The 13,133-nt window shown below is 30.1% G+C and overlaps 1 protein-coding gene and 1 long non-coding RNA gene across 3 annotated transcripts; one reads left to right on the forward strand and one right to left on the reverse strand.

Annotated features, from left to right (window-relative positions):
- Window positions 1-535: 535 nt before the first annotated feature.
- On the reverse strand, window positions 536-3,706 carry LOC114278169 (selT-like protein). 2 transcript variants are annotated; one of them, XR_014363433.1, is made up of 4 exons: window positions 3,361-3,672; window positions 3,196-3,269; window positions 1,659-2,412; window positions 536-1,566 (listed from the first exon to the last, which is right to left on the reverse strand). XR_014363433.1 is itself a non-coding variant. In XM_028220177.2 (4 exons), the coding sequence occupies exons 1-4, from the start codon at window positions 3,538-3,540 to the stop codon at window positions 777-779; spliced, it is 693 nt and encodes a 230-aa protein (XP_028075978.1). In that variant the 5' UTR covers window positions 3,541-3,706; the 3' UTR covers window positions 536-776. The 2 variants fall into 2 exon arrangements, 1 of the variants encoding a protein (XP_028075978.1); XM_028220177.2 differs by having other exon boundaries at window positions 536-896; window positions 2,094-2,412; window positions 3,361-3,706.
- Window positions 3,707-4,981: 1,275 nt separating this feature from the next.
- Window positions 4,982-6,632, forward strand: LOC114278161 (uncharacterized). The gene is made up of 3 exons (XR_003634825.2): window positions 4,982-5,049; window positions 5,728-5,770; window positions 6,439-6,632. It is a non-coding gene; the product is annotated as an uncharacterized LOC114278161 (long non-coding RNA).
- Window positions 6,633-13,133: the final 6,501 nt, after the last annotated feature.

The following is a 13,133-nucleotide window of genomic DNA, read 5'->3' on the forward strand; positions in this document are numbered from 1 at the left end:
GGCATGTTTTGAAATTTTAACCAATTTGACTATCTCTCTCTCTCTTAAATATAGAAAAACAGTGACGTGAGCACCACCCAAAAATTATTACTTTTTTTTGTTGAATTTAAGTCTAGGTTTGTTCAAGCAATCAGATCTATATCAATATCTACCTATTTCATGGGACCATACTACCTGTAACTGCATCATTTGATCCAATTTGCTTACATTTTTACAGATTTTTAATCTAGAAGTTTGGGATGTTAAAAAAAATATATATATTTTAATTTTTTATGAAATATAGGTTGAGTTTGAAGTGATATGATAGAGAGATGATGTGACTTAAATAGGATAATGACTTTTTGACTTTTATTAAAGATGCCAAACTTAGCTTAAATTTGAAGTTTTTTTTTTTAATTTTTATTTTTTTTAAAAGGCCAAAGAAAATGGCTTAAATGGCACACAATACTAGTCCATAAACAAAGGGAGAGAGAACAAAATGTTGGGGAAAAAATAATGAAATGAAAACTAATAAAGGACTAACAGACAAATCAAAGAAGCAAAGCAAAATCTTTATATAGATCTGAAAACCAAATTCCCACATTTAAATGCCTTGGATGATGACAAAATACTAACTCCACGTACAACCACAGAAGCACCATTTCTTCCATTTGGCGTTATTCCTATTAAAATTCTGAAGTTCCATAACATACTATTAGTCTTTTGCTGGATCTAAATGGCACTTTAACTACTAAAAACCCGAAACCCTTCACCTTGTCTCTTTCTATGGAGCACTATTACCAGAGAGCTCCCCCGATGTCGGAATCGATAATTCTTGAATTAGCAATCCTTCTGCCAATGAGATCCTTCAATTCAATTTCACTAGGGAATCTCTTCTCATTTAGCTTTGAGAAAACCTGCATTGTGCATGATAAAAACAGGTGTACAACATCGGGTGAGAGAAGTTCTTCAAAGGAAACAAAAACTGCAAATGACACCACCATGCTTCATTAAACTTTTTAATTTATATGAATGAAATTTCATATAAATGAGAAATTATCTGACACAGGCAAGGAAACAATTAACAAATTGTCAATCATCAGATGTGTTTCAATCTAAGCAAGCACATTGAGAGTCCTGTTTGAGAAGAGGTGAAAATAACAAGATGGCAGAACAACACTCGCTTCAGAAGAAAAGTCAACTCATTTCTCAATTACAGGACATGAACATGTTCAAGAAGAAGAAAGAATAAGAGAGTGTAAAAACAAAAACAAAAAACACTCTATAGGACACAAGAATGCAAACTTCAATAAAGATTGCTACTTATTTGGAATTTCAACACAAGGATTATCGCCATTGTTTAAGGAAGTTCAAGATGGCAAAAATGACATCAAAAATAAACCTAATGGAAAGGCTAGGCAAGGTACAATACATGCTTTGCTGCTGTCCACAGAGATGGAGCAGAGAAAACATAAAAAACTCCCTAGAGGTTAAAGAATAAAATAAAAATAGATAAGCATGCACAATTTTAATGAACTTAATTTAACTGTGTATGATTGCATATAATGTGCTCCAATGTGCTTTGACCTTAACTGATTCGATTAAGATGTGACAAATTGTGATGGCAAGGAAGAATAGCTCCTAATATACCACTTAGAAAAAAGCACAAAAGCTTTGACCTTAACTGATTCGATTAAGATGTGACAAATTGTGATGGCAAGGAAGAATAGCTCCTAATATACCACTTAGAAAAAAGCACAAAAGCATTCTCTAACCGTCGAAGGACACAAAAGAACATTTGCCCCAAAATCTAGGTTTTAGGCCAAATCCGATCCACTTGGATTAGACATGCAAGAGTTCCTATTGCAAGGTTGCCACAAAAATTAGAAACAAAAAATCAGGGTTTATGCCTTTAAAAATTGAGGTTGTTCCAGGCACTAAAACAATGAGCCACATGCATTACTACAGATTGTGATGGTAGTCAACCAATATTAGGTTCATGGGTTTCTCCAGAAAGCTTGCATTCTGTTTAGTATGAAGATTTTCATTAGCAAAGCACATTTAATCAGCTAAAAGCTCACGTTAAGAACATAACTTGAGAGAAAATAACTTACCAATTCACCATTACAGTACACTTCAAAAGCACCAGAACTTTGCAGCATAGATTGAAGGAAATTCCCGAGAAGCCAAGTAGATGAAATGGTTCCAAATCTATTTGCACGCAAGGAGTAGTACCAAGGAGGAGGAGCCATAAAGCCCAACCTTGGAAAAATTTGCTCACCGGCCATCACAATACCAATTACTCCAAATTGAACCACAGGTACAACTTTGCCCAGCAGGCGTTTTGGGAGAGGAGGGGGGTAATTTGCTAGAACAACATTGATGCCAGGGAACGCAGTTTCCAGCATAGTTTTCATCGTGACTGCATTTCCTCTGCCAAAATCAACATGAACTACAAGTTATTCCAAATAAATCACAAACTGATGAAGTAAATTACGGTATGTTATAATCTCTAGTTAAAAGTCATAACCTAAAAATACAATTAAAATAAATTAACCATAAACTACAATCTGCATGGAAATTGAGAAAAAAATTTGAGTTCACGGATGCATAATAAGAAGCTCCCAAGCACAGAAGTATGCGGAAAAGTAACGACAAGTACACAAAAGCAACTCAAATACATAGAAACCCTTATTTCAGGTTTCACGCGCAAATTCTTAGTTTTAAACTCAACTATTTTAGTGATACAATTTCATACTTAACTCTAATCCTAACAATTTTGACCTTCCTATCCCTATAATTTACCCTACCCTATCATTGTTATGCCAAACCTTTTTTTAGGATTGAGACAAATACATCTGGGTCGGGTAATTTTACCATCCCTGTCTCCCATCACCACAATTCAATTTATTTTTTTTTTTTGGCCTCCTTGTCCTTAAGGCACTTCAACTGAACCTAAATAATAAAAACTCACAACAAATTCAATTTCTAAAGCCAACCCAATAATCAATGTGATGAAATTCCTTCACCAAGACATCAAAATTACACTCATAATCAATGATCCAGCTAATTCATCAGTTCATGGTGTTTACTTAGTTTAATAGTAAATCACTATAACATAAACTGGGAAACCAAACATAAATCACTGAACACACACATATATATACATGTATACATGTAATCAATTATAGTAGAAGAGGGAAAGAAGTAAGAAACTTGTAGGAACAAGAAGAGCAAAAGTTGATGTTGATGGTGTTTCCAACGCCGATCGCTCCGATTCCGCTTGATTTCTGCATATGGAGAAAGAACGAACAATAATAAATTCCAATTATAAAAAAAAATCAAAAAAATTAAAATGAAAAAATTGATTTGGGGACTGACCTGAGTAGGAAAATCTAGGGTTTGAGGGACAACAGGTTGAGGTGGGTTTGGGTGATGGTGGTGGTGGTGATGGTGATTGGGCTTGGGAGGAGGAGGTGGTTGAGGTACGAAGAGGTTGAAGATATCTGAGAAGAAGAGAAAGAGAGGTAAGCCTAGCAGAATCATCTGACCTCGATCCATTGGAGAGAGAGAGAGTATGCTGGTCCTAGATTGATTCTCCTTGAGTTAGGAGGCTTTATTAAAGACTCTGTTTGGGGTTTTCCTAAAAGCAGCTTTTCAGTTAAATAATTCAAAAATTAAAGAAACCTAAAAACCTCATTTACAAACGTTAGGTAACTCAAGTTTTAAGATTCTTTAAATAAATAAGTTTAAATAGAAAATTAAAAATATTATTCAGTGTGTTTGGTTTGAATTTTTTGAATTAAGTTTTTTGAAAATTGAATTTTTTGATTTTCGTATTTTTTTTGTTTTTAGTGAATATTTGTAAAATTTTAAATATATTTTTTTATGTTTTTAGATGCATCTCACTTAGATGTATCTAAAAAGTAAAAAATTTATGAAAAAATATTTTTAAAAATTAATAAATACATAAAAATATAAAAAATGCACTGAATTCTCGTATTTTTTTTTTATATTTTTGGTATTTAGTGAATTTTTAAAAGGTTTTTTCAATTTTTTTTTTACTTTTTAGGTATATTTATGTTAGATATGTCTAAAAATTAAAAAATTTGCTCAAAATATTAAAAAAATTCAGTAAAAACAAAAAAAATACGAAAAATAAGAAAGTAAAATTTTCTGAAAAGTGTTTTTGAAAAATGATAACCAAGCATAGTGATTAATTTTTTTTTAAATTTTTAAAAGTAAGAATATTATTAATTTTATATAGTAATATTTTAAATAATTGTTTCACTAATTGAAGGGGGGAAAACGGAGCATGAGATTAAACGTTTTTTTCCCTTTTACTTATTGATTTGATTCAACTATTCAATAAAATAGAAAACATTATCATTTTTTTTAGTTTTAAAGCTAACAACATTCACTACAAAAAATTAAAGTTTTACGGATCAAAATTTAGGGACAAATTTTTTTTTTAAAGGCTAAATAATTTTGTGAAGTCCCAACCCAACTTTTTCCCTTTTGTTTGACACCGTCAATGAACGGAGGTCAAATCTCATATTTAATTAGTTCATCAATGTCATGTTAATAAATATTATTTATATTTCACCATCCAGGGCGGACCTATAACAGAACAATAATGGATAATCCTCTTCGAGTGTGTCAAAAATGAACCCCATAAAGATGTATATTTTTTTTTCTTTAGGCGAAACGGATCACACCATCGAAGTCAGAATGTCGAAATTAGTCAATGGTGATTAAATGAAATTTTTCTTGAATCGATTTTCGGACAACCCGGATGTCCGCGCACTGCGTTTTATCCGAGCAGTGCAATTTGTGGTGGTAAAATTAGCCACCATGGCTATAATTTCTTGGTGAGGTGAAAGATATATCCACCTCACTCCCCTTTTTACCACATACTTCACCATTCAAACCTAGCCATTGATCCTACCTACCCCTTTCTTCCTATATATATCCTATATGTGCAGAAACTTCATCTTCTTGCTGAAAATCTGTAGATTTAAGAGAGAAAATCCAACACTTTCATCATTGTTCTTCAAGTTTCAAGTCTAGGTAAATTCCTCTCTATATCTACTTCAATTCCATAAGTTAAAGCCTTCATTTCTTTCCTTTGATTTCATGTTACAATGAACCATGAATCTAAATCCTAAAACACAGATTTAGACTTTATTTCCTCCCATTGATATCATGTTGCAATGAACCATGAGGCTAAAGCTTAAAACAAGGATTTTACCCAACAAATAGTTTTTTTTTTTTCCTGAACAAACAGTTTACTTTGAAAATTCGTCAAAAACTATTTAGGCCACTTTAACGGTTGATTTTTGGACCAAAGTTAAATTAGAGTGTTATCTTTCCAACCCAATTTGTTTCAACTCGATCCAACGGCTAGATTGTTGTGGAAAATATTTTTTAGAAACTGCAACGGATCTGAATCAGCTTTGTTTTACTGCCATTTTACCCTGTTTATGAGCATTTTTGGGAGACGAGTCCCCATGAAAAAGTTTCATAACATCTTGATTGATAATCCCGTAAAATTTCAGAATATTTTAAAATGTGTTGATTAGGATATTAGCCTTTGATCTAAAGTGCTGCAAACTAAGAATTTCTGGACCATAAGAGAAAGACCCCTTTTAAATTGTACACTTTGGGATTATAGTTTGAATATTTATTTCATGCTTAGAATTAATTCCTAGACTTACTATAATGTAGCTTTTCATGCATTGTGTTTAGATCTCGGTTCCGGTTGATTTTACCAAACTTCGTATACATTTAGGTGAGTTCATGCTTATGCTTTTTACACGTATTTGAATATAATGACATGCTTTGATCGATGAATTATTTTGGAGCATGAGATTGCATTGATTTATGAACAACCGAATAAACCTATGATTTTGAACTTTAGCAAGTATGCCTATGATTGAAAAAGTACCTTGAATACATTTTGAAAATCATGTTATGTTTTAAAAAACGTGAGCTAACGGGATAAGCCGACTCACACGTATTGCTTATGTACATATTGTTTATTATGAAGCCATGGTTAAGACATTGTTATAAAACTCTTGCAAATGTAATAACGTACATTCGAACGGAACATCCCAGACGTTGGGGGAAATTAAAAATACCAACGGGTGAGGCATTATAAGGGTGGTTGTTGGGACGCGACCATCGTCCCTTGGCATGATCATGACTGCTTGATATTAGTATGGATAGCTCCCTACTTCTCTGGCAACATATCCAGTCGAATAGACATATGTATGTATATTTTGATATATATATATATAAGAGCATTTATTTTGTCTTTTCAGCCATTGAGCTTTTGAACATGAACAGTTATGCTTGAAACTTGAGATATTTATGTTTGAACCGTGGCAAACTTGTAAATTGTGTAAGTATGTTCTCACAAGCTTTATAGCTCATGGGTGTGTTACTAACCCATTTCAGGTAAGGAGAATGCTTAGTGGATAACCAAAGACCTATTTTTGTGGTGTCTCGTGGCCTGTGATGGATTTTAAACCTATAGTTTTATATAAGTCATATATTACCTCTTTTGTTGGCATAGGGCCAAGTTATTGTTGTAACTTAACTTTCCTTTATGACTTGTATGACTTATATAGCAACGCTCTAGTTAAATGTAATCACCTAGTATTTGCGATGATTTATTTATTTGTTCTCTAAACTAGTTAGTAGCAGACCTAGGGTGCGAGATGAGGCGTTGGCCGGTCGCGATTCCGATTAGCCCCTATTTCGGGTCGTGACAAATTTTGTTACAAAAAGTGTCGTTAATATATTTTTAGCAATAAAAATTGGACATTAGTGATGAATTATTATACTTTTGAGATTAAATTTTTTGTCTCAAAAAGTAAACCATTTTGAGACCAAATTATTTTATCCTTAAAAGTCTATTTATTAGTGACATTTTCAAAATTTTGTCGCTAAAAGCCTTATTTTTTACTTTTCAAGACAACATTTTAGCAACTATCCTCATAACGGTGAAAATTGGTCCCTAAATGTCTTTTGCAGCAAATTTTCACTTTTAGAGACCAAAATATTTGGTTTCTAAAACTCTTATATGTTGTAATGATTATCAATTTTTTTATTTTTAATTTTTTTTTAAGTTTTGCCTATCAATGTTTTATCATCATGCTTCTTTATAGATACAAAATTTTCTGTTTTGCATAAAAAAAATTCATTTTTTTCAAATTTTTTTTTGGCACATAATTTTGTTTTTAGTTTTTTCAATTTGAAAGTTGATGTTTTAAAATTTTTAAAATCAAAATAAATGTCAAATCATCATATTCCTTTATAGATAATCATAAATAATGAATAATCATTATTTAAAGGACAATTCCGACTATTAAAAATTTAATAAGACTTGAATGTCTAAAAAATTTTAGTTAAGATTTAATAGAATATAAATTTATAAATTAGGATTTGTGTGTAAATGTTATTAAATTAAAAGGGACAGTTATGATGTAATTTTTGATTTAATTTTTGATTTACTTATTTTTCCTAAAAGCAATTTTTTAGTGGCCTCGTTTGGGAACATGTTTTTTTAGTAACTTTTTGATTTTTTGGTTAAAATATAATGTCACTACAACAAAAAGCACAAAGGGCGACTAAAAAAAAATTTTCGTCGCTGAAAGTAGCACTATCGGCGACTAAAATAGTCTAAAACAGTTTAGTAGCCAAATGTATAGTTATTGGCAACTAAAAAACAGTTTAGCCGCCGATTATATGGGTTTTAGCGACTAAAAAAATTTTAGTAGCCAAAAGTCAATGTTTTGGTGACTAAAAACATTTAGTAGCCAAAAGTATAGGTTTTGGCGACTAAAAAATAGTTTGGTCGCCGATTATACGTGCTTTACCGACCAAAAAAAAATTTCGTAGCCAAAAGTGAAGCTTTTTGGCTACTAAAAAATATTTAGTAGCTAAAAGTCAGCAATTGGCGACTAAAATTCAGTTTAGTTGCCAAAAGTGGAGGTTTTAGGCGGGAATTAATTCTTTTAGCGACAAAAAAGTAATTAGTAGCCAAAAAGTATAGAATTGGCGACTAAAAAATAGCTTTAGTCGCCAAAAGTGGTCTCCTATTTTTTTTAGTAAATAATTTATTTTTTACATAAATTATATTAAATAAAAATAATTATTTATATATATATAGTTTTGTATTAATACCGGTCAATATACTATATAAATAATATATGTTGCATTTATATTTGCATAGTGGGGAGGGTGTGTTGCTAAAGGTTTAGAATGTGGGAGATTGGTGGTTCGAAACTTGGGAACAGCAGAGGGTAATTTTTAATAATTCACTATTGGCGACTGAAAGATTAGTTGCTAAATGTATAATTTTCAAAAATGTAATTGACTATTGGCGACAAAAGCTTTGGTCGCTAAAGACCTGTTTTTTGCCGACTAAAACTTTTTTAGTTGCCAATACCTCCGGCGACCATGTATTCGCGACAAAACCGGCGGCTAAAATATTTAGTTGGGGAAAGTGAAAAGTCGACTTTTTAGTCGCCAAAGGTGCTTTTTCTTGTAGTGTGTAAAAAAAACTAATATGTTTGGGATAACTTTTTAGTTTTTTACGAAAAAATATATAAAAAGTAGAGAGAAAATGAAATATTTGACTTTTTAGTATAAGTTGTTGGTTTATTTATTTTTTTAGTGCCTTTTTAGCTTTTAAACTAAAAATTATGTTGCCAAACGAAGTTAAAAATTAAAAGGGACAGTTATGATGTAATTTCTTATTAGAAGGGGCAGTTTTCAAATTTTCATTTATTTATTTTGATGGTTAAAAATAATTTATTTGAATTTATTTGGTTTAAGGGTAAAGCATCAATAAATTTTAAAATGTGATTTTCTGAACTGTTTACTCCTTTCTCTTTTCATATGAACACTTAGGCCCTATTAAAATAGAAATTACACAAAAGGATAGTCACTTATCCATTTGGGTTTAATTTTAAGGGATAAAAGTAGGATTCTCTAAATGTGAAATTACACATTTAGGCAATTCGCACTATAAAAGTATTAGATTTTCCCTTATTCTGAAACAAATCTCACATTACGAATAAAAACGTAACATTCTAATAATTTAACACTCCAATAACGTATCACTCTAATAATGTAACAGTCCAATAACGTATCATTCCATTAATGTAACACTCCAATATAATATACTAAAAAACTTCTTAGTGTAGTTTTCTAAACATAATAACGTAACACTTAAAAAAAAACTCCTTCGTATATTTTTCCTAAACCTAACAACGTTACACTCCCAAAAAAAATTTAGTGTATTTTTCTCAAATGTAACACTCCAGTATAACACATGAAAAAGCTCTTTATTGTACTTTTTTCAAACATAACACTTCAATTAATGTAATCCCAAATGTGACACTCAAATGTAATACACTTCAATATAACATACACAAAAATATTAAAAAAAATTTTAGTGTACTTTTTTCATGCGTAATACTCACAATTTGAAATTATACATTTGTCCAAAACTTACTAAAAAACTTTTGTAATCCTTTTGGAATAGTTTGAAGAATCCTACATCATTTTTGGAATGTTTAAAGAATCTCACATCTGTTTTTTGGAGTGTTACATTAGAGTGTTGCATTTGAAAAGAGTATACTATAGAGTTTTTTGTGTATTACATTAGAGCGTTACACTAAAGAGTTTTTTAAGAGTGTTATATTGAAGTGTTGCATTTGGAAAAAGTACACTAAGAAATTTTTTTGTGTTGTATTAGAGCGTTACCTTAAAGAGTTTATTAGAGTATTATATTAGAGTGTTACATTTGAGAAAAGTGCATTAAGAAGTTTATTTTTTGTGTATTACGTTAGAGTATTATGTTAAGGAGTTTTTTTTTTTTGAGTGTTACATTAGAGTTATGTTTGGAAAAAGTATACTAAGGAGTTTTTTTGTGTGTTACATTCGAGCGTTACCCTAAGAAGTTTTTTTAGAGTGTTACATTTGAGTTATGTTATGTTTGAGAAAAATACACTAAGGGGTTTTTTTGTATGTTATTGGAATGTTATGCTAAGGAAGTTTTTTTAGAGTGTTACATTTGAGTTATGTTATGTTTGAGAAAAATACACTAAGGGGTTTTTTTGTATGTTATTGGAATGTTATGCTAAGGAATTTTTTTAAAGTGTTGTATTAGAGTATTACATTTGAAAAAAAGAATACAAAGGAATTTTTTTTATGAGTGTTACAGTTTGAAATTATACATTTATCCAAAACTTACTAAAAAATTTTTGTACTCATTTTGAAATGTTTGAAGAATCCTACATCTTTTTGAAATGTTTGAAAAATCTAATATTTTAAATCATTTTTGTACTCATTTTGAAATATTTGAAAAATCTCACATTTCAAGTCCTTCTAAATAAAAAAATATTCTCATTTAAAAATTTAGCCCAAATTGGATTCTTATAAGTTGTGTATCTTATCTTTCTAGCACAAAAGAAAAAAAAAAAAGAAAAGAAAAAGAAGGACATATAATAAATAAAAGGCATAACCGTAAATCTATTTTTCAAATAATATATTAAGTCTATTTTTTCAAAATTAATGGGACTAATTCGTTTATAAAAAAATTCTTAGGATTAAACGGATCACCATTATTTAAGATAGGATTTATATATAAATTTTCCTTGGTTTAATTGGTACAAATTAGTTTTAATTCTTAAAATTTTTGAAAATAATTTTTAACTCTTGTTTTTTTGGCCATACTATAGATTACAATGAAAGATTTGCAATCGCTCTATTGATTTGGATCTTAAATCTTTGATCTTCTTACTGTTTTAAGAACCAATTACATGGACTACTAGGCCAATTGTTCTGTCCGACATATACATTATTTATCTTGTAACATTTGCCTCATTATCCATTACAAAAATAAAGAGAAATTCCACTTTGCCCCTTTAACATTATTTATCTTGTAACATTTGCCCCAATTTTTATATTTGATCTTTTTTTTTTTACTTTAACCTTCAAAATTTATTTATTTTTTACTTTAACCCTTTATGTTTTAATTTTTTTCTAATTTACTCTAACAATTAATTTATGCCCAAAAATTGATAGAAAATGATACATTGACTATCACGTGATATAAAATATTTTATTATATAACTCACACCTTTAACACAAACCCAAACCTTAATGTAATAATTTAGTTTTATATTATGTGACAATTAACAAGACATTTTTTATTTAATTTTAAACATAAATTAACTTTTGAAATAAATTAAAAAAAAAACTTAAAACATGAATACCAATAATAATTTATTTTTATGTTATGTGACCGCTAATAAGACATTTTTTATTTAATTTTAAATATAAACTAACTTTAGAAATAAATTGAAAAATGAATACCAAAATGGAAAAAGTCATAAAAATACATGATGGTTGAAGTTCAAAACACAACATTTGGTCTCCGATATTTTATAATAATTTAATTAATAATTTATGCAATTTATGTTTTAAATAAAATATGGAAGAATATAATTAAAATTAAACGGGAGACGGGGGGGCTCGAACCTTCGACCTTGTGGTTAATAGCCACACGCTCTAGCCATCTAAGCTATTGCAGCACCACCACTTTGCTAGGATTTGATAGCCCAAAAAACTATTGCTTGGTTCTCATTTTTTAAAAATAGTTTTCAGAAAATTCTACACTTTTATTTTTCGTATTTTTTATTTTTACTGAATTTTTTTAATATTTTATGTAAATTTTTTACTTTTTAGACACACCTATTACCTAACATAAATACACCTAAAAAGTAAAAAAATTGTAAAAAAAATATTTTAAAAATTCACTAAATACCAAAAATATAAAAAAAAAAATACAAGAATTTAGTACATTTTTTGTATTTTTATGTATTTCTTAATTTTTAAAAATATTTTTTCACAATTTTTTTTACTTTTTAGACACATCTAAGTAAGGTGCATCTAAAAAAGTAAAAAAAAATGTTTAAAATTTTAAAAATATTCACTAAAAACAAAAAAACACGAAAATAAAAAAACTCAATTTTCAAAAAATTTAATCTAGAAAACTCAAACCAAACACAACTGAAGCCGACAAAATAAATAAATAAATAAAATAAAAACCCTTCAGCTAAACGTCCCCAGAATATGGAACTTGTAGAACATGTAAATTTGATTACCAGAATTATATGAAATGATCAAATGATCAACTGAGCAATTCCAGCACCAACCCTTTGCTTTGTTTTGTAAAAAAAAAAAAACCTATTATAATCAAATTATAGAACCAACAGCGCTATATACCCCCAGTGGGGTCGCGCCCCCAGTGACGTGGCGCGCCCCCACTGGCTGAAAACTTTAAAAAAAAAAAAAAAAAAAACAGTTTTTTTTTTCCGGACCAATCCGGGGCCGACACCTCACTGGGGGTCGACCCCCAGTGGGGGTATGAAGCATAAATCTTATAGAACACTGCTTAGTCATGATTTAACTGCAACTAACACTATGTTTGGTTGTGAGATTTAGAAAGGGATTTTCAAAAAAAAAAAAGAAAAAATGTGTGAAATTAAGTAAAATGTAAGTATAGTTTATTCACATTTCACCTAACTTTTTCCTTTTCCTTTCCAAATTCCTCTCAAAATCTCCTAACTAAACGCAGCGTAAAAGTCCTCAAAACAAGAAAGTTTAATAGAAACACATACACATCCACAAATTTTATACCCAATAAACCAACCAGTGTACATGATCAATCAAAACCAATGTAGCAGGGAAAAAAAGCAATGAATGAAAATTAGGCTTCATAGAGTACTGAATTCAAAGTGGCTTATAACATGATGACATTGATCATAACCCATCAATTTCCCAATTCTGCAATATTGAAATTACTACCATCTATATCCTTCAAATGAGTGAACTTTGTCTTACTATTTGCATCCATGTACGTCTATCAATACTGCAAAGAATGTCAAGTAATGAAGCAAAAAAGGATTGGCAACCGGATTATTCATGAGGAAAATCCTAGACAAATCCTAGGTTGTTGCGCAGTTCTAAGTCGTTGTGAGGATGGTGTAAACAAATAGGAATGGCAACGGAACGGGGCCAGAGATTACACTATCCGTCCTCAATACCTGAAGGTGCTAAATTCTCCACCCCCGTCT

The sequence above is a fragment of the Camellia sinensis genome, chromosome 3 (assembly GCF_055761805.1).
Source record: "Camellia sinensis isolate YWXY chromosome 3, ASM5576180v1, whole genome shotgun sequence".
Taxonomy (NCBI): Eukaryota; Viridiplantae; Streptophyta; class Magnoliopsida; order Ericales; family Theaceae; genus Camellia; species Camellia sinensis.